Raw genomic sequence first — 20375 nt, forward strand, 5'->3', positions numbered from 1 at the left:
GCACCCCGGCTTGCAAGGCCACAGTTCCACAGCTGGCAGGCTGGGAAAGGGGAAGATGGGCCAAGCGGGGAGAGGGCGAAGGGTCTGTAACAGAGCCAAGCCAGCAGACAGGCCCACAGTTGGCCCAGTCAGGGGGCCCTAAGCCCTGCTCCCAGGGGCGAGAGCGGACGTGGGACCCCTTACCTGGACAGTGATAAGTTTCTTCTCCTTTGGCTTCTGGTCCGGCCACTCCTCCCCGAAGCAGAGGAAGATTTCAAAGGGGGGCGGCGTGCTGGTCTGGCCCTTCTGGAACAGGATGAGCCCTAGGGAGCCCCACAACAGACACGGCATGAGGGGCAGGGCCAGCATCTAGCCACACCCCCCCAGCCGGGTGGGAGGAGCCAGGGCCAGAAGGGAGGGGTCCTAGTGGACTCGGGGCAGAGACGCCATGTGGGGAGGCCGGGGCTGGGGCCGGGGAGCCAGGATGTGCAGGGCACGGCCCCCGGCCCCTCCGCTCACCGTTGAGGAAGTTCTCCAGGCTGAAGAGTTTGATCTTCCTCTCGCGCTCGATGGGGTTGGGGCCGGCCCGCTCGCCGGCGCAGGGCCCCGTCCAGAACACCTTGCACTGGCACAGCCGGACGGCGTAGATGTCTTGGCCCTGCAGCTCCAGTATGAGGCCCCGGTCCATGACGTCCAGCAGCTGGTGGGTGTAGAAGCGCTGCTTCTCGTTGGGGATGTGCTCGGTGCTGGGGAAGCGCACCTGCTCCAGCGTCACGGGCCCAAAGAGCTCCACCTGCTCGTGCGTGGGCTCCAGGCTGCTGTGGAAGAGCCGGCACCCGTGGGGGTTGCTGATGGTCAGGGAGCTGGCCTGCCGCCCGCGGTAGTGGAACTTGAGCTCTAGGTCGGTCACTGGCCACGGGGAGAGTGAGACAAGCCCGTTAGCCGGGGAAATCGGGTGGGCCCTGATAGTCCTGGGCTACCGTCACACCGCTACCTCCCCCCACGCTTTCCCCCCGGCCTCACTCCTGTCGCGAGCCGCACGCCGGCATGGTCCCGGTGCTAGGCACTGTCCGGACCTAATGGCATGTAGCCCCCCCAGAGAGCTCGCAGGCCCAGTGCCCGTGCACCAGCCTAGAAGGGGCAGTGCAAGGACGCAGCCAGGGTGCGCTAGGTCCTAGGCAGAGCAGGATCTTACATGGCAGCATGTGCGGGCTGATGAGCAGGTCTGGGATGAACTGTTCCATGGGCTGCAGAGACACGTCCCCGGGGGGCAGGTTCTGCAGGCTGCCCGGCCCCCCCAGCGGCATGCTCCCGGCAGGGCTCTGGGCGGGCAGCTCCCCTGCTGCGAAGGCGCCGGCGGTGGGAGGCGGAGGCGCCGACACGTCCGGGTGGAAAGAGCCGTTCCCGCAGGGGTTGGGATACGGGACTTCCTGCTTCGGCCACACGTAGGAGGGGAGCGGCTCCACGCACTGGCTGGGATCTGAAAGCCACCAAAACACACTGGCTCAGGATCCCGCCCGTCAGCCCAAGCCAGCCGTGGGCAAGGCCCTGGCATCACCAGCCGAACTCAGCTCCAGCCCACGATGCCCAACATCCAGGCTCTGAGGGCCGGCCAGCGGGCCAGGGCTCCCTTGGCACACGGCCTCTGCTCTCCGGCAACCCTGGTGCAAGGTCCCTCGCCCTAACGGAGAGCAAAGGAGGAAAACAACTGACCCTTCTGGATGGAAGCTGGGTCCTTTAGTGCCCCACATGGGAGGGTGGATCGAGGTTAAAAGAAGGGCAGCCGGCCCCGGGGCACTTTGGAAGCTGGGACCCACTTCTTGGGCGACATACCCAGCCCGTGACCAGGGGAAGAGAGGGACAACCCCGTGTCCCTCCCCACAGCTTTCAGGCCCCCTGTGCCCCACCTTGCCCCAATCGGCTGGAGGCAGCTCTGGGCACAGAGCAGGGGGAGCCCATGGGGCTGAGATGGCAGCACCCTTCACGAGCCGCAGCCCCTTCTCCTCCCCAGTGGGGGGTCTGAGTGGAGCAGGGGCAGAGGGGGCAGACTCAGGAGGGAGGTGCTCAGAGCCCCATGGAACGCACGAGGGTGCTTAAGTGGTGACAAGACTTTGCTGGCCCTGGGCGGCCGGGCTGCAGTGATCCTGCCAATAGGCCGGGGCGAGGCCGAGAGACGCCGTGGCTAGCGTCCCGGCCCATGAGATCATCCACTGGGGCCCATCACAGTCCCCGGCCTCAGGCCGCGCCAGCACCTGGCAGCCCCACTGGCCTGTCGCAGACCTAGGCACTATGTCAGCTTGCAGGGCACCTGAGGGACGGAGGAGTTTAACCGGGCAGCAGAGGGGCCTTGTCCCCAGGACTCGGTAGATCGGAGAGCAGACTAGCCCCATCCCCATGCCAGGCGCCGCGGCCTGCCCTCCCCACACTCACCCGCTATCGTCAGCGTCGTCAGTTTCTGCAGCTGCGAGAGAGACGGGAGGCGCTGGTTACTGGGGCAGTGACAGACCCAGGGGAGGGGGCAGAGTAAGGGGGCCAACTTTCTAATAGCAAAAAAGCTAACATTGCCCCGCCCCTGCCCCGCCCCTTCTCCGAGACCCCACTCCATCCCTGCCCCCGCTCACTCCATCCCCCCTCCCTCCGTCGCTCGCCCTCCCCCGCCCTCACTCACTTTCACGGGGCTGGGGCAGGCTCTGGGGTGGGGCCAGAAATGAGAGGTGCAGGGTGTGGGAAGGAGCTCCAGGCTGAGGCAGGGGTTGCATTGCGGAGGGTGAAGGCTCCGGCTGGGGGTGTGGGCTTTAGGGTGGGGCCAAGGATGAGGGGTTTGAGGTGTGGGAGGGGGCTCAGGGCTGGGGCAGGGGGTTAGGGTGCAAGGGGGGGTATGGGCTCCGGGAGGGGGTTCAGGGCTGGGGGTTGAGGTGCAGGAGGGGTTGGGGATTCAGGGCTGGGGCAAGGGGTTGAGGTACAGGAAGGGGTATGAGGTGAGGGCTCCAGCCAGGGGGCACTGACCTCAGGCAGCTCCCAGAAGCGACTGGCATGTCTGGCTCCTTGGCAAAAGTGCAGACAGGTGGCTCTGCGCACTGTCCACTCCTGCAGGTGCCGCCTCCGCAGTGCCCATTGGCTGCGGTTCCTGGCCAATGGGAGTTGCAAAGCCGGCACTCTTGGTGGAGGCAGCGTGTGGAGCCTCCCTGGCTGCCCCTGTGTCTAGGAGCTGGACGTGGCAGCCACACAGAGCCAGGGCAGGCAGGGAGCCTGCCTTAGCCCGCCGACTGGACTTAACTGCCCCATCAGCAGTACAGATGGAGCCGCCAGGGTCCCTTTTCGACCGAGCATCCCACTTGAAAACAGGACTCCTGGCAACACAAGGGCCGTCAGTCCATGCAGCCAAAAGGATTCCCCCACCCCCCGGGGCTCAGCAGCCAGCCCACTGGCTAGCAGAGTCAGCGCTGTGCAGCAGGAGGGGCGAGCTCAGGGCTTTCGGGGGACACTCCATGGAAAGCTCTGGCAGCCTGCGAAGTGCGTAATGGTTAACAGCCCAGCTGGCCTATTGCACCAGGGGCATGGTGCTCACAGGCCCTGCCTTGCTGGGGGTGGCGGTGTTCACCCACGCAGGCCAGCCCCGCCAATCCCATCACTCACCTCCTCCTCCTCCTCGCCCGGGCAGCAGGTGTGATCGTCCCCGGCCAGCGAGTCTGCAATGGAGACGGGGGGGGGGCGGGATTAGCAAGTCACATATGCAGGTCATGGGGCCCGTTTGCTGGGGGCGGTGACATGGGGCTTGTTAGTAGGGGTGAGGCTGCGGTCACAGGGCCTGCTAGCTGGGAGGGGTGATGGGGCAGTCAGGGTGTCTGGGCTGCAGCGGGTGGGTCAGTCACAGGTCCTGTTTTTGGAGGGGCTGAGGGGTGTCAAAGGGCCTGTTAGCTGGGTTGTGGGGGATGGGTCACGGGTCCTGTTTTTGGAGGGCCTGGGGGGTGACAAGGGGTCTGTTAGCTGGGTTGTGGGGGATGGGTCACGGGTCCTGTTTTTGGAGGGCCTGGGGGGTGACAAGGGGTCTGTTAGCTGGGTTGTGGAGACTGGGTCACAGGAACCGTTAGCTGGGTGGGGTGAGGGTGTGTGGAGGGGGCTGGGGTGCAATGGAGCCTGTTTGCTGGGTTGCAGGGGGTGGGTCAGAGGGCCTGTTTGCAGGGTGGGCAGTCACAGGGGCTGTTAGGTGGCTTGTGTGGGGATAGGGCTGCCAACTTTCTAGTCACACAAAACCAAACACCCTAGCCCCGCCCCTTCCCTGAGGCCCCGCCCCTTCCCTGAGGCCCCGCCCCCCACTCACTACGTTCCCCCTCCCTCGGTGGCTCACTCCCCCCCATCTTCACTCACTTTCGCTGGGCTGGGGCAGGGAGCCGGGGTGCAGGAGGGGGTGAGGGCTCCACTTGGGGGGTGCAGGCTCTGAGGTGGGGCTGGGGACGAGGGGTTTCGGGTGCAGGAAGGGGCTCCAGGTTTGGGGGAGGAGCCTCAGGGCAGGGACTCGGGGAGTGGGCTTACGGGCGGCTCCCAGTCAGTGGCGCTAAGGCAGGCTCCCTGCCTGTCCCGGCTCCACGCTTTGCCCCGGAAGTGGCCAGCAGATCCGGGCCCTAGGTGGGGGGCCAAGAGGCTCCATGCGCTGCTCTCGCCTGCAGGCACCAGCCAGTGAGAGTGCAGAGCCGGTGCTCAGGGTGGGGGCAGCAGGTGGACACTCGTGCCCCCTCCCCGCCTAGGCGCCAGACCTTCTGGCCGCTTCCAGGCAGGACTGCCCAGAGGATTCAGGGGGCCTGGGGCACCACTGCGGCGCTTGTACTCACCCGGCAGCGCTCCGAGTCTTCGGCAGAGGCGGGGGGCCCTTCGCTCGCTCCGTGTCTTCGGCAGCACTGAAGGACCCGCCGCCCAAGTGCCGCTGAAGACCCAGACCGCCACCGGGTGAGTAAAAATTAAAAAGGCGCCACTAGCCAGGGAAGGGATTCTGCGCCAGAGCTCGCAGGGCACCTGCAGGGCCCAGGGCAAATTGCCCCACCAGCCTGTCTTATCCCTGCTATGCCACCGATTGGACTTTTAATGGTGTTCCCGTCGAAAACCAGACACCTGGGCACTCGGGGGGGGGGACGTGGGCTGTTAGCTGGGTGTGGTGAGGAGTCATGGGGCCTGTTAGCTGGGTTACCAGGGATCAGGCACGAGGCCTGTTTGCAGGGTGAGTTTGCTGGGTGGGGTGTCGTGAGGCCTGGTAGCTGGGTGAGGTGAGGGTGGGGTGTCATGGGGCCTGGTAGCTGGGTTGCAGGGGCGGTGACTCACGGGATCTGGTGTTTGGAGGGGACTGGAGGTGCTGTGGGGCCTGTTTGCAGGGTGTTTGTTGGGTGGGGGCACCAGCAGCACCCCCAAGTGCTGAGGGGCTCACCAGGCAGCCCCTGCCCAGCCTCTGCAGCTCTGAGGTGGGGCTGCCGAAGATGGGAAATAGGCCATAGAAGCCCAGGCAGGGATGGGGGGGGGGGGTTATCCTCCCTTCCCCCCCTCAGAAAAGAGGACCAATCCTCATTTCTCCCAGCAGCCTCATTTCCAGGCACCCTGCTTGTCCCCCAGTTCCCCTCCTCCCCCAGCCCAGTCTCCCCTTACCATAAGAACATAAGAACGGCCATACTGGGTCAGACCAAAGGTCCATCTAGCCCAGTGTCCTGTCTGCTGACAGTGGCCAATGCCAGGTGCCCCAGAGGGAATGAACAGAACAGGGAATCATCAAGTGATCCATCTACTGTCGCCCATTCCCAGCTTCTGGCAAAGAGAGGCTAGGGACACCATCCCTACCCATCCTGGCTAATAGCCACTGATGGGCCTGTCCTCCATGAATTTATCTAGTTCCTTTTTGAACCCTGTTATAGTCTTGGCCTTCACACCATCCTCTGGCAAGAGAGGTTCCATAGGTTGACTGCGCGTTGTGTGAAGAAACACTTCCTTGTGTTGGTTTTAAACCTGCTGCCTATTAAGTTCATTTGGTGACCACTAGTTCATGTGTTATGAGTAGTTAGTAAATAACACTTCCTTATTTACTTTCTCCACACCAGTCATGGTTTTATAGACCTCAATCATGTCCCACCTTCTTCATCCCTGTTCCAAGCTGAAAAGTCCCAGTCTTATTAATCTCTCCTCATACGGAAGCCGTTCCAGATCCCTAATCATTTTTGTTGCTCTTTTCCGAACCTTTTCCAATTCTAATATATCTTTTCTGAGATGGGGCGACCACATCTGCACCCAGTATTCAAGGTGTGGGCGCACCGTGGATTTACATAGAGGCAATATGATATTTTCTCTCTTATTTTCTATCCCTTTCTTAATGATTCCCAACATTCTGTTCGCTGTTCTGACTGCTGCTGCACATTGAATGGATGTTTTCAGAGAACTCTCCACAATAACTCCAAGATCTCTTTCTTGAGTGGCAACAGCTCATTGAGACCCCATCGTTTTATATGTACAGTTGGGATTATGTTTTCCAACGTGCATTACTCTGCATTTACCAACATTGAATTTAATCTGCCATTTTGTTGCCCAGTTACCCCGTTTTGAGAGAGGTTTTTGTAGCTCTTCGCCGTCTGCCTGGGGGTTAACTATCTTGAGTAGTTTTCTATCTGCAAATGTTGCCACCTCACTGTTTACCCTTTTACAGATCGTTTATGAATATGTTGAACAGGACGGGGCCCAGTACAGACCCCTGCGGGGACACCACCATTTACCTCTCTCCATTCTGAAAACTGACCATTTATTCCAACCCTTTGTTTCCTGTCTTTTAACTAGTTACCAATCCATGAGAGAACCTTCTCCCTTATGCCATGGCAGCTCACTTTGCTCAAGAGCCTTTGGTGCGGGACCTTGTCACAGGCTTTCTGACCGTCTAAGCACACTCTATGCACTGGATCCCCCTTGCCCGGGCTGCTGGTACCTCCGTTGGGCTGGTGGCCCTCATACACCTCGTAGATCTTGTAGGGCTGCATGGGCGTGTCCTTGGTGCCATCGTAGATCAGCTTGAACTCGCGGCTCTTGTTGAGGGCGCAGCGCAGGTTGGCTTTCCACTTGGCTGGGTCCGGCTCATCTACCCCTTCGTTGTACTTGCCAGTCTCCTTGGCCCAGGCCTGGGAGGTTGGGATGCAGGGGGTGGTCACAGACAGGGTCAGGCCCCAGCCCCAGTGCAAGGAGCCGGGAAATCCAAGCTTTCGCCCGTCCGTTCATTCCTGAACTGCTCTGTGGCTAAGTGGTTACAAGAGGCAGCTGGGCGGTGGTCCAGGGAGAAGGCAGCTTGGAGATGCTCTCCCGACACAGACCTGTGACTAAGCGGTGAAAAGTGGCAGCCGAGGGGTGGCCTGGGGGAAGGCAGCTTGGAGACGCTCTCCCGATACAGGCCTGTGACTAAGCGGTGACAAGAGGCAGCTGAGGGTGGCCCAGGGACAAGGCAGCTCGGAGACGCTCTCCCGACACAGGCCAGCACCAGGGCCAGAGCCTGCGCCACCTTCTGCAGTGACACTGACTGGCATAAAACGGCACAGGCTTCCGGGCCTGGCTGACAGCTGCACATCACTCCTCCGCAGCGGCGTCCGCAGGGCAGTTCAGAGAGGGGTGCGGACATCACGCCTCCTGCTATGAGGCGGGTATGATCAGCCCCGTTTCATGGAGGTGGAGGGGAAACTGAGGCCTTTTCAAATACCTCAGGAAACAGCTAACTGGGCGGCATGGTGGCTAGTCCCGTGCAGCAAGCAGGGTGCATTCTGGGACACCAGGGGGTTATGCCGTCCCGTGATCCCCCCCTAAGCGGACCGAGGGACCCATGGCCTGCTCCAGTGCAGCAGCTCCTGGGAGTCCCAGGTGGGGTCACGTCACATTGTGCGCGTGACCCAGCCAACCCCGTCCTTACTTGTCAGCTGGGTGCCATGTGCCCCAAGGGGTACCCCCCCCCAGCCTGGCGTCCCACAGGCCCCTGGGCGCTCACCTTGAACACAGTGTTCTCGTCGTCCTGCGTGGGGATGTGCCGGGTCGCATGGCGCCAGGGGATGCAGAAGAGCTTCCGCTCGGGGTTCACCCACTGCAGGCCTGGGTACTGGTTGCTGTTCACTTGGGCGATGAGCCAGGGCTTCAGGCGGATGCGACGGGGATGCGCATTCATGGCGACTCACAGGCTATGCCGGCCACCAGCCTGCGCACTGAGAGAGAGGGAGAGTCTGTTACAGGGCCAGGCACGCTGGGGAGAGGGCAGAGCTAAGGGGAAAGGAATGAGGGAGGGGGAAGGGCAGGGATAATAGTGGATGGGGGGGAGGCAGGGTCCACCCTTCCTCGTTTTTCACAGACTCACAGATCTGTCAGGCTGCGAGGGACCTCGAGAGATCACCAAATCCAGCCCCCTGCGCTGAGGAGGGACCAAGTAAACCTGGACCATCCCTGACAGGGGTTTGTCCAACCTGTTCTTTTTTGGTTATTCAATTCAATTTTATTAAATCACCTGTGACTAAGGCGAAGATTTTGTCCCGGATATTTTTAGTAGAAGTCACGGACAGGTCACGGGCAATAAACAAAAGTCACGGAAGCCATGACCTGTCCCTGATGTTTACTAAAAATATCAGTGACAAAACGGGGATCTGTGGGTGCCCACACCCACCTGCATTGGGTCAGCTGCATGGTGGCTAGGAGCTCCAGGGCCCCCGCTGCAGATTGTGTGTTGGCGATCCAGGGTCCCCCATCGCCCACGGCTGAGAGCTCAGGGGTTCACCCGCCGCCTGCGGCAAGCTTGGTGCTCCAGAGGCAATGGAAGTACCCTGAAACTCCCCACCAGTGCAGGCTGACGTCACAGAGGTCGCTGGAAGCCATGGATTCCATGACTTTTGCAACCTCCATGACTAAATTGTGACTAAGCCTTACCTATGACACGTCTGCTGCGAAAACAAAAGACAAATCTACAAATCTGAAGTCATCACAACATCTATATCCGTGTTTCTCAACCTTTTCGATACCATAGATGGGCTTGCTGCCTTCCTAAACCATGTCAGGGGATCTCAGGGAGCGGTGCCTGATGTATATGATCCATTAAAATGTCTGTCAGAGCCTAATAAAAACTCCCTTCTTCAGCGCAATACTAAAAGGACAAACATTGCCACTGTTTTGATTATTACCAGGGACTGAGAAGAAACTACAAACATTATCTTTGGAGATGGTGATCAAAGCTCGTTTCCTAATCAAGAGGTAAAATCCCACGTGCTCTCGGAAGCTGGAAAATTCTACAATCCAAAAGAGAGCGAGCTAGATTCTCCAGCACTCCAGATCTACATGGGCAAAACTGAAGATGTGAAGGAACGTTTCGACAGCTTGAAGGACAGCGGTTTCCATGGTTTGGCATCTTAGCTGAGTCTGTGCCTTAAGCAACGGGGAGTTGAGAACTCATTCAAATATAGTTCAAAGACATGGGCCATCTTCAAAGGAGAAAATCAAAAAGCAAACTTGAACTCATGAATCATAGCCAGATGTTCTTCTGGGGGATGGGCTGTCACGCTCTGAGTACCAGATTACATCAATTAGAAGATATTGACAATAAAGTGAGTAGCAGAAAAACCCAACAGAGCTATGATAAACTGGCAAGTGTTATACCAGGTTGTTCCTCCATCTCCTGGAGGCAAAGGGGCAGTTTATAATCTGGAAGAGAACAGGTTTAAAGCAAAATATAAGAAAAGCAATGCATGCTGCTCTGCTACTTACACAAAGAACACCCAACTCGCCATGTAAAAACGACATGGGGTAGACTTTGGGAGAAATAAAAGTCTGTTCAAAAAATATTTTTAACAATCTCTAAGGCCAAAATGTGTCCCCTTAACCAAATGTCAACCCCATAGACCATCTGCAATAAAATTCTTAGTGCCGGGGGCAACTTTCTTCCCACCATGTGAGTGTGTAAAAAAGAGCAGAGCTAAGCACCTTTTGGTTTAAGCCTTTATGATAAGGGGACCAGTGGTCCAAATGATAAAACTTTATCCCTAACTAAGTAAAAGCAGAGACTTGTCACAGGGTGGCTTCCACTCAATTTGGGGAGGGGTTTGTCCCCAAAATCATGATCTTGATCTTATAATTAAGTTACAGTGAGAGTTACCATGAGAGGGAAAACAAGATAATAACTGGAGGAGTTAATATTCAAACGACCCCGTCATCAGTATATAATAATACTGGGATAGGTCGACCCTTAATTTGTGGCAGAGAGAAATTACCTTCCATTAAAACATCCACCACTTCATTAATATGTAAATTAAAAAGAAGAGGAGCTAAAAGGCATCCTGGGCGTACTCCGCTAGAAACAGAGAAAATGTTGATTTTAGTTCTCACCCGAGCCATACCACCCTGGGCTCAGGCCTCCAAACGAATCAAAAATGTCAGATTGTTGCCCATCCTGCTTAACACCAGCCAAAGTTTGCCTTGATCAATAGAACCAAACACCATCTTTAGAGCTATGAAAGCAACATACACTCAAGTGCCCTTAACCTCCATATATTTATAAATCATATAGGATAAAATAAAGCAATTATCAACTGGGGCTCTACCACCCCTAAAACTGGACTGCTCTGCCTGTAATAAATTAGTCTCGAAACCCCATATTTCAAGTTGAGACATTAAACATCTAGAGTAAATTTTTCCTGCCACATATAACCAGCTAACATATAACTCTATACAAAGCAGGATTCTTTCTTGTCCTATTTCAAAAATAGAAACTATAGGACTGGATATCCAGACAGACAGACAGAACCCATCCAGTATGGTTAAAGATGGTAAATAATTTAGCCAAGACTGGGGAGAACCAATTAAGATTCTTCTGAAAAACTTCCGTCAGGAGAAAATCTTCCCCTGACGCTTTTGTCCATTGTTGGGTTAAACTAAATGACTGCAATTCACTGTCCATTTCAGAAGGCTGGAGTGGTCAATCCAAGAGTGGGTTCCTCATTGCACCAGCTATGGCAGAAGTAGTTGTAAAATTTGTTGAGGGGAATCACTAAGGCCCTGGCCAAAGTGCACTACCTGGGCTTCATCCCGAATATGGGGCTCCTCAGCTGGAGCGTATCTATCAGTGCTAAAGCTGCCATCTTTCAAAATGTAGAAGAACTTTTAGGTTTCGCTTCTGCTTCAAAATCCTTCCACAAGGATCTAAGATATTCTTGAGAGGCATGTCATATAATAAACTTTTATATCTTTTTCTGGCCTCTACTACATCCTGAAATAAATTAGGAGAGGGATTTCATCTTACCCTACTAGCTACACGCACGAGAACAGACCTTTCCTTCACAGTCCACATCAAACCAAGTGCACAATCTCTGGAAGCACTTAGAATAGCTAAAACCAAAGTCAACTTGTTTAGAGTCAAATGGTTGTATGGACTTCACCAGCAGCTCATACTAGTCACAAATTTGAGAGGAATTCTTAGACTTAATAATTATGTTTCTGCGAGTTCTAACACGAGTCCTCCAATTTCCTCAATGATTGGTCATGAATGACCGGGGTCCATTTTAGTCTTTTACAACCACTTTGGTCCACAGGGGTAATTAAAGCCGCCTCTTCACCCATCAGAAATACAACTCTCCCTAGAAAGGGCACATCAGTCGTAATTATAGAGCAAGGCTGGTGGGTCACTAGGCTGTCCCTAAAAACCTCCAGTGACGGGGATTCCACCACCTCCCTTGGAAGCCTGTCCCAGAGCTTAACTACCCTGAGAGTTAGAAAGTTTTCCCTAATATCGAACCTAAGTCTGCCCTGCTGCAGATTATGCCCTCACTGCTTGTCCTACTGTCAGTGGACATTGAGAACAACTGATTCCCATGCTCTTTATAATAGCCTGTAACAGATGTGAAGACTGTTCTCAGGTCCCCACTTAAGCTTCTTTTCTCAAGACTAAACAGACCCCGTGTTTTAACCTCTTCTCACAGGTTAGGCTTTCTAAACCTCTTATCATTTTTGTTGCTCTCCTCTGAACTCTCTCCATATCTCGATACTCAGCACTGGACAGAGGACTCCACGCGAGGCCTCGCCAGTGCCAAGCAGAGCAGGACAGTTACCGCCCGTGTCTTACAGACGACGTTCCTGTTAACACGTCCCCAGAAGGATATTAGCCTTTTTCACAGCTGCCTGACACAGCTGACTCATATTCAGTGTGTAGCCACCAGCTCCTTTTCAGCAGGGCTACCACCTAGCCGGTTACTCCCCCTGTGGACAGCCACACTGAGGTGGGGAAAGCGAATGGAGGTCAGACTCCAGGCCCACCCAGTCCTCAGCCTCTCTGCTGGGACTGCCAAGGAGGGGGCCGGTTGGTGCCAGCTATGGGGGTGTTTTCTGATGCAGACACCTGCTTGTTAGGAACTGGGCAGAGACCCAACAAATTCATCTCATGTAGGCCAACAACCAGCCAGCAGCTGCTGCCCTCCAGTTACTGCCAAGAAAAGCTGGATTCAGGGCAGTGCCCTCGCAGAGAGGGGCCCATTCCACACCTCCCGAGGCCCCCCTCCCAAACTCCTGCCCTTCCTGCACACACACGGTGTGAACCGAGACGCCTCTTTCTCCTGTGAGCCCAGAGCCCCCATCCCCCCCCTACTTCACCCAAGGTGATTGCCGCTCCAGCCATCCCATCCCAAACGCAGGCCAGTGGCTGCTGCCTCAAGGTGGCCCACAGGACTACCAGGGCCTGCTTGTTTTCTCCTCCCCTGCTGCCTGGGCCTCCACTCACACCTCCATTGTGTGACCCTGGCCAGCTGGGACAGCTCTTGGGGTGGGGGCGGGGTGCTGGATGGGATGGGGGCTCCAGGCCCCAGCCCATGTGGTGGGGGAAAGGGCATCCTGCCTGAGGAGACACCCTGGCTCAAATTATATTTGGGGCAAGAGTCAGCTGGGATGGGAGCTCTCGGTGGTGCTGCAGGGTGACGTTCTTATGTGGGGTCTCCTGGCTGGGGGGTCCCGCAGTGCATGGGGTTGGGCTGCTGGCTCCCAGGAGCAGGGGGCTCACGCTGAGGTGGGAGCAGGGGTTGCTGTGCTATATGAGCCCTGGGGCTCTGACGGGGACAGGCTCCATGCCACCCCTCTCCCAGTGCCCTGGCACTTGCTCAACAGCTTCTCCTTCCGGTCTCGCTTCCTCTTTCAGCCCCTCCGGCAGGGCACCGCAGGGCACGCACATGGCCTTGTGGCTGGAGTCACAGAGGAAAAAAGCAAACTCCGAGAGCAAGCTGCTAGGCCTTTCGAAACAGGCCTGCGGCAGCCGCCCACGGCCCCACACACCAGCTGTTCTGCTGCACAACACACTGGCAGGTTGCTAAGAGGCTGCCTGCGCCCGAGGTCCCCAGAGGTTCCCCAGCTAGCACTGCATTATGGGCACGCTGGATTAGGGCCTGGCCGCCTGACAGTTCTCAGACAGGAGCTGTCAACGGGGAGCCATCGTCGGATGGGAGGGTTCCCAGCGGGCCCTGCAGGGCATGGCCTGAGGCCTGACGTGAGTCACCGTTTTCCTCAATGAGCTGGAAGTCCACATGCAAATTGCTGCTGGTGAAGTCTGCAGCTGACCCGCACACGGGCGGGCGTGTGAGGATAAGGACGAGGCAGTCCGACGAGTGATCCGGATCGCTTGGGAAGCTGGGTCCATGCAAACAAAACATGTGTACAAGTTACACCTCGAGGAACAAGGAAGCCCAGGACGTGAATGGGGGCCTGGGGCCTCGAAAACAGAGACTCTGCAGTCACCTTTGCTAAGCAACTCAACAGGAGCTCCCAGAGCGACAAAAAGGCGAATGCAATCCGGGAGCAGCAGGGTGATTTTACCTCTGTCCCCGGCCTTGGGGAGACCGCTCCTGGGATACTGAGCCCCATTCTGGGCGCCGCGTTTTAAAAAGGAGGTTGATAATCGCAGAGGGTGCAGAAAAGAGCCACAAAAATGACTGCAGGGCTGGAGAAAATGCTGAACAGCAAGAGACCAACAATCTGTTTAGCTTATCCAAGGAAGATTTAGAGGTGACTCGATGTACAGTGTGAGAGTGCCTGCAAAGGGAGAAAATACCAGGTTCTCATGAAGCCAGACAGAGCAAGAACCACTGGCTGGAAGCTGATGCCAGACAAATTAAAATCAGGTACAAACTGTGACCAGGGAGGGCGGTTCACCACTGGCACAAACTACCGAGGGATGTGGCAGATTCTCCATCACTCGAGGTCCTCAGATCCAGCACGGCAGCCTGCCTGGAAGATTTGCTTTAGCCAAATGCAAGTTATTGGACTCAAAATGGAGGTAACGGGGTGAAATGTAACGGCCTGTGATACAGGACGGGCTAGGTGAGCTAACGTGGTTCCTCCTGGCCTTCAACTCCTTGAATCTATGAACCTTCTCACACGCAAAACAAACCCTGTTATTGCCAAGATTTAAAAAAAAAAAGAAAAAAAAAGAAAAACAGTTTTTGTAGGTCCTACAAAAAAGAACAAAACCCTCTGCCTGAGCTCCCCCTACTCCCTCCCTGGCTTCACAGCTGCCAACTGGCAGACCCTGGCTACAGCGGGGGCAGCGCCAGGAGGCCAGGCTCCTCTCAGCTCTGGGACAACAGCGATCCAGGAGGAGGGAGTCAGGCACTGGAAATGGAGGAGACGCAGCAGAACTTTTCCTCCTCCCCCCTACCCCCCCCCCGAAGCTTCTTCGGAGGGAGGATAAGCCCGGGGAAAGGAGAGAGGAAAGCCAATGTGGGCAGGGGAAGTGGCCAGTGGGGCCTGGAAGGAGACGATCTCATTGCCGGGCTGCCCCCGCCTTCTCCCCTTTGCTGCCAGTGCTCAGCATTTCCTTCACTCTCTCTGAGGTGAGTGCCACGCCCAGCCCTGTGCGATCTGTACGGATGGGAGCAGGTCACCAGGTACGGAGCATGCATTGCCCTGCCCTCAGGCCCATCGACGCCTGGAGGGTGGACGGGGGGAGCATTGAACAGCCCCGAGCCTGGAGAGGAGACAGTCACGGTGGGGGCTGCACACCTATCGCTCCGGGAGGGGTAAGGCCATGCCCTATGCAGGGCCCCCCACACCCTAGTATTTGCAGAGCGGGAGGGTCTCTGGCTGGGCTGGGCTGGGCAGGGAGGCCCTCTGCTTGCTGCAGCTTGCCCGAGCCGGTGCTGGCAGGGCGTGGGGCGACACACCAAGCACGCGTCTCCTGTAGACCTGCCACCCACGGGCTGGGAGAGGAGCCCAGCCTGGCCTGCTGCTCCCAAGCCCTCAGGCAGCTCGGCAGAGCTCTGACACAGGAACGGCATCGCGTCCCCTGGGCAGGAGAGCGACAGACACCCACCCGGGACCTAGCCCAGGGCGTGGGGAGAGCTCTTCTCTCCAGTCCAGTATGATCTTAGACACCCCACACGACGGAGAGCCCCTTCCCCCACCTGGCACAGCTCCCTGGTGGGTGCTGACCACACCCCCACACAGCCCTCGGTCCCTGCGGGGCTCATCACCCACCCAAAGTCCAGGCCCCGTCCCACAAGTCTCAGCTCTGGGCACACAGCTGTGACCTCCCTTGCACGGCGTACCTTGGAGTTTACACACAAACACACACACGTACGTGTATTATTCCCCGACCACCACCCCCCGGCACCAGTTTGAATCCAACCTAGGTTGGAGGAACCAGACGAAAATTGGGGGCCAATGTGAAATGAGCTGGCCGGGGGGTGGGGGAAAGAAGGAGGTGGCAGGTTGTGACCAGTGCGCCTACAAATGCTCCCTAATTGTGACGTTCGCTCTACACAGCAAGCGTACAGTTATCGAATGTCACTGTCGTGTAAAACAATCACTGCAGATGGGAACAGGTGCAAGAAATCCGGACAGAGAATCTGGATTAGTCTACATCAGGGGTCGGCAACCTTTCAGAAGTGCTGTGCCGAGTCTTCACTTATTCACTTTAACTTAAGGTTTCGTGCGCTGGTAATACATTTTAACGTTTTTCAGAAGGTCTCTCTCTACAAGTCTATAATATAGAACTAAACTATTGTTGTATGTAAGGTAAACAAGGTTTTCAAAATATTTAAGAAGCTAAATTTAAAATTAAATTAAAATGCTGATCTTACGCCGCCAGCCCACTCAGCCTGCTGCCGGCCTGAGGTTCCGTTCACCTAGGCCGGCAGCGGGCTGAGGGGGCCTGCGGGACCCCAGCTGGCAAGGGGCTGGCAGCTGGGACCCCAGACTGGCAGCGGGCTGAGCGGGGCCAGCGGCCAGGACCCCAGACCAGGGGTGTAGGTGGGAATGTGGGTGTGTGTGTGCAGGAGCTCCTGTTTGGTGCTCAGGGTGGGGGTGGGGATGTGGGGGGGTGCAAGAGACAGGGCATAGGTGAGGGGGACTGGGTATATGTGAGGGGTATAGGAGTCAGGGTGTGGGATGGCTGGGTATGTGTGGGAGGTGCAGGAGTCAGGGCTGGGGTTGTGGGGGTTCAGGGGTCAGGGCAGAGGGCTGGGGTGCTCAGCTCCTGGGGGTGCTCCCAGCTCCCTGCCATGAGCGGCTCACGGCAGGGGGCTGGAGGGGATATGCCTGATTCCACCCTTTCCCCAGGGCTGCATCTGTCCCCACCTCTTCTCTGCCTCTTCCTCGGCCCAGCGAGCGCGCTGTGGCTCCGCTTCTCCCCCTCCCCCTCGCAAGGGCCATCAGCTGACTGGTGCAGGGAAGGAGAGGAGGCGGTGCAGGAAGGCACCACGCTGGGGGGAGAAGCAGAAGAGCGGGAAAACTTGGCTGCCAGCAGGACCAAGCTTCTGCCTCCTGCCCCCGCAGGAGAGAGTGGTGGGCCAGGGGGCTGAGTGGGGCCAGGACCCCGGCAGGCAGCAACATGCCATTAAAAATCGCCTCGCATGCCGTCTTTGGCACGCATGCCGCAAGTTGCCGACCCTGTCTATACCCATGTCACTGTCATCCCAGGAGTGTTGATAAGATGCTGGTTAGAAACAGAAGATGTGAAACCAGAAATCAGCGAACTAACGTTGGTGTGTCGGATATTAGGCCCAATTAGTAGACAGAATAATGCGGGGACGGGCTGTTCCATCCACCACTCCCTTCTGGGGTCCTGAAAGAGAGAGATTTTTCTGGGGAAACAGAACAGACAGAAGGACAGACAGACAAGCGTCACCATCCTGGCAGCCACACCCCCATCCCAGCTCCTGGGACCCCAGACCTTCTTAGTGCCAATCCTAACGATGTCCTGATCAGGCTGGGCCAGAGGGAGGGACCCAGATGACACAGCCACCCCTACCAGCCACCCCTACCCGTCCACTGCCTGGGATGAAACAGGACCAGACATGAAACAGAAGAAACAATGGCTCCTGCTAGGGTGAGCAGACAGCAAGTCTGACAAATCAGGATGGGGGGGAGGGTAACAGATGCCTGTATAAGACAAAGCCCCAAATATCAGGCTCCTCCCTATAAAATCAGGATGTCTGGACACCCGAGCGCCAGCCCATCTCAATGGATAGAACTTCTCTTCTCCCCCAAAGGGGCAGTTACCACCATCTTTGGTACCACTTAAGGGCTGGTCAAACAAGAGGGGGGTTCCCTCTAACCCCCCCCAGCTAAAAGAAAAGGGGACACGGGAGGCTGTGAAAATGAAAGCCTCACTTAAGAAGTTACAGTTCACAGGCTCAAACTAGTTTTCTCCCTTTTCCATACCTGGTGCAAAGCAGGCATAGGTCTCTGTCCACCGAACTCGGGACCTTTTAGATGCTGGACAGTGACTGGGTTACGTTAACTTGTTTGGCCCGTTTGTTCCCTTGAACCCATGCAACCCCAGGTTTCTTTTTGGTCCCTCTCCTTTAAGCTGAGAGGAGGGTCTATCCAAACAGTGTCCAGCTTTCTTCCTGTCTCAAACTGTTCTACAGCGTTGCTGTGTGCTGTGAAGCAGCTGCCACATTCCACCCCAGAGGTGGCTGCTTTTCAATGATGGGTGTGCAATTCCTGGACATATTGGGCAAGATTCTGCCACCTGTCCTCCCGCTGAGTAGTACCTTACTCATCAACTAGCCGCAGGGAGGTCTGTGGGGCAGCACGTGGCGTAAGGCACCCATCAGAAGGCGTCAGAGTGGCAGAATGTAGGCTATTATTATTTTATTCCCAAAACAAACGTCTGATTTCCCAAGAGTTGAGGTTGCTCAAGCATGTTTCCTCTGGACGCAACCACTGCAAATCCAGCGAAACGGCTGCTGAGTCGGCGTTCACATCCACCAGCAGCCCAGCTCACGCGCCCGGCTGAACACACCCATGGACACCTTCCCCCACCAGCAAACTCCCCCTCAAGTCAAACCGCTCCCCAGTGCACATCTCCATTCCCAGCGAGATCAAGGAATGTGTTCCACAGACATACATGCGCCAGTCATGTCCATCATGTGTTATTTGCAAGTGAAGGAGTCAGAGGCTGGGATGGGCCCCACTGACAAGCACGGTTTTTATGGACATAGTTAGGACCCTACCAAATTCGCAGCCATGAAAAACACATCACAGATTGTGTAATCTGGCTTCCCCCCGTATAATCTGGTCTTGTGTGCTTTTACCCTATACTGCACAGATTTCACAGGGGAGACCAGCATTTCTAAAATTGGGGGTCCTGACCCAAAAGGGAGTTGCAGGGGGGTGGCAAGGTTATTTTAGGAAGGTTGCAGCATTGTCTCTTAGTGACAACTGTGGGCTAATTCCTCTAGGGACCTGCACCTTGTGTCGCCTCTTACAATAGGTGCCAGGTGACCAACTCTCGTGACATTGGGTGTTTAACTTAAGGCACCAGCTCCTAGAGTCATGTGAATGCAGGAGAATATCAGCTGCCATTTTAAAAATAAAACGGGTATGTTTCTAGCCACGGTGATTGTGGAGAAAAGCCTGAAAATGTGACCCAAATGGCGCCAAAACCAGAAGACAAATGCAAAGAACCCTGCCTGTATTTATTTTAATTGCAAGACTTTTTTAAGCCAGTCTCATGACTGAAGTGGTGATGTTGGGGGACTGGGGCTGGCTCACAGTTTTTGAACGTGAGGTCGGTGCAAGGCTATCCTGACTGGGTAGCATTTTGCCCTCTCTTCAGACTGGAGCGACCCAGGACCCACAGTGCCAGGACCTGGAGGGGGCACACACGGAGTGTATGCAGTCACCCCCTTACATCCTGCCTGGGGCACATCAGCAGCAGAGAGATAAACAGAGGAAAAGTGAAGCTAATTCAGTGGGGCTGATGAAAAGCTGCAGAGAAGGCTGCTCCAAAATGCCTCCCTAGGAAAACACAAGACCACAGGGAAGAGGAAAGTGTTGTTATGGAATAAACCCCAGTTAAGCAACAGGAAGCAATGAGAAGGAACAGCTGCTCTGCAGAGCACAGTGCCACGAATGAGGAAGTGCCCCAGGGTGGGCACTGGGGCCAGCTATACTTAAAGGGACAACGTCCAATTCAAGTCTTGTCCCCTTCCAAAAGGAGCCGAAAGCTCACCCCAGGACTAACTCCACCACCACATGATGTGGGGTGGCTATCACCTGGCCCGAACTGTTCTTACAAACCAAAGGATAAAAATCCATTTAAAACATTGGATTTTTTAAAATGTACATAATTTAAAAAAAAATTACATACATAACATTTGAAATTGATGACCAATATTAAGGCCTACATTTATTATAATCTACCAGTGTCATTTAAATTAAATACAAAACAATAATATGAAGCAGTACATGTTTGCTGTCAAGTTTTAAAGGAAGTCAGACCACTGAACTGGTGGAAGTCGCTGGTGAAACACCTGGAACCCGAGTTTGCTGAAATTCTAAACTACCTTTTGGAAGCAGCAGCCCCTTCTGCAGGTACAGAGAGAATAGTTTCTTTAGATCAGCTTATTCAGCTAGGTCAGTTCAATGACTACTAATTCCTTCAAAGTTAAGAAACCAATTCGGAGTGGCAAAAGCAGGAAAGCTTGTTTTCCCCTCCCAATCTGTGAATAAAAACTAGGTGTGAGAGAATGAGCTCTACTAGTTCTAAACCCTTGAAGGATGTGGTGACTAGAAATAATCCATTCATAAGAACACAAGAATGGCCACACTGGGTCAGACCAAAGGTCCATCCAGTCCAGTATCCTGTCTACTGACAGTGGCCAATGCCAGGTGCCCCAGAGGGAGTGAACCCAACAGGCAATGATCAAGTGGTCTCTCTCCTGCCATCCATCTCCACCCTTTGAGAAACAGAGTCTAGGGACACCATTCCTTACCCATCCTGGCTAATAGCCATTAATGGACTTAACCTCCATGAATTTATCCAGTTCTCTCTTAAACTCTGCTATAGTCCCAGCCTTCCCAACCTCCTCAGGCAAGTAGTTCCACAGGTACACTGTGCACTATGTGAAGAAGAACATTCAGTTCACTAACTGCAG

At 55.6% G+C, this 20375-nt stretch overlaps 1 protein-coding gene across 4 annotated transcripts in view; it reads right to left on the reverse strand.

Moving 5' to 3' along the window:
* The window catches only part of IRF5 (interferon regulatory factor 5), a 38666-nt gene that overhangs the window by 1436 nt on the left and 16855 nt on the right, over positions 1 to 20375 (reverse strand). For 3 of the 4 annotated variants that reach the window (XM_050929971.1, XM_050929985.1, XM_050929962.1), the window contains exons 3-9: positions 7970 to 8180; positions 6929 to 7118; positions 3616 to 3668; positions 2410 to 2440; positions 1175 to 1459; positions 499 to 888; positions 184 to 302 (exon numbers count right to left, since the gene is read on the reverse strand). In XM_050929971.1, the coding sequence (XP_050785928.1) occupies positions 184 to 302; positions 499 to 888; positions 1175 to 1459; positions 2410 to 2440; positions 3616 to 3668; positions 6929 to 7118; positions 7970 to 8143 (1242 nt within the window). In that variant the 5' untranslated portion in view covers positions 8144 to 8180. Of the gene's footprint in view, positions 1 to 183; positions 303 to 498; positions 889 to 1174; positions 1460 to 2409; positions 2441 to 3615; positions 3669 to 6928; positions 7119 to 7969; positions 8181 to 10341; positions 10431 to 20375 lie in introns of all 4 variants that reach the window. The other variant, XM_050929978.1, reaches the window with a different exon arrangement.

The sequence above is a fragment of the Gopherus flavomarginatus genome, chromosome 1, assembly GCF_025201925.1.
Source record: "Gopherus flavomarginatus isolate rGopFla2 chromosome 1, rGopFla2.mat.asm, whole genome shotgun sequence".
Classification (NCBI taxonomy): domain Eukaryota; kingdom Metazoa; phylum Chordata; order Testudines; family Testudinidae; genus Gopherus; species Gopherus flavomarginatus.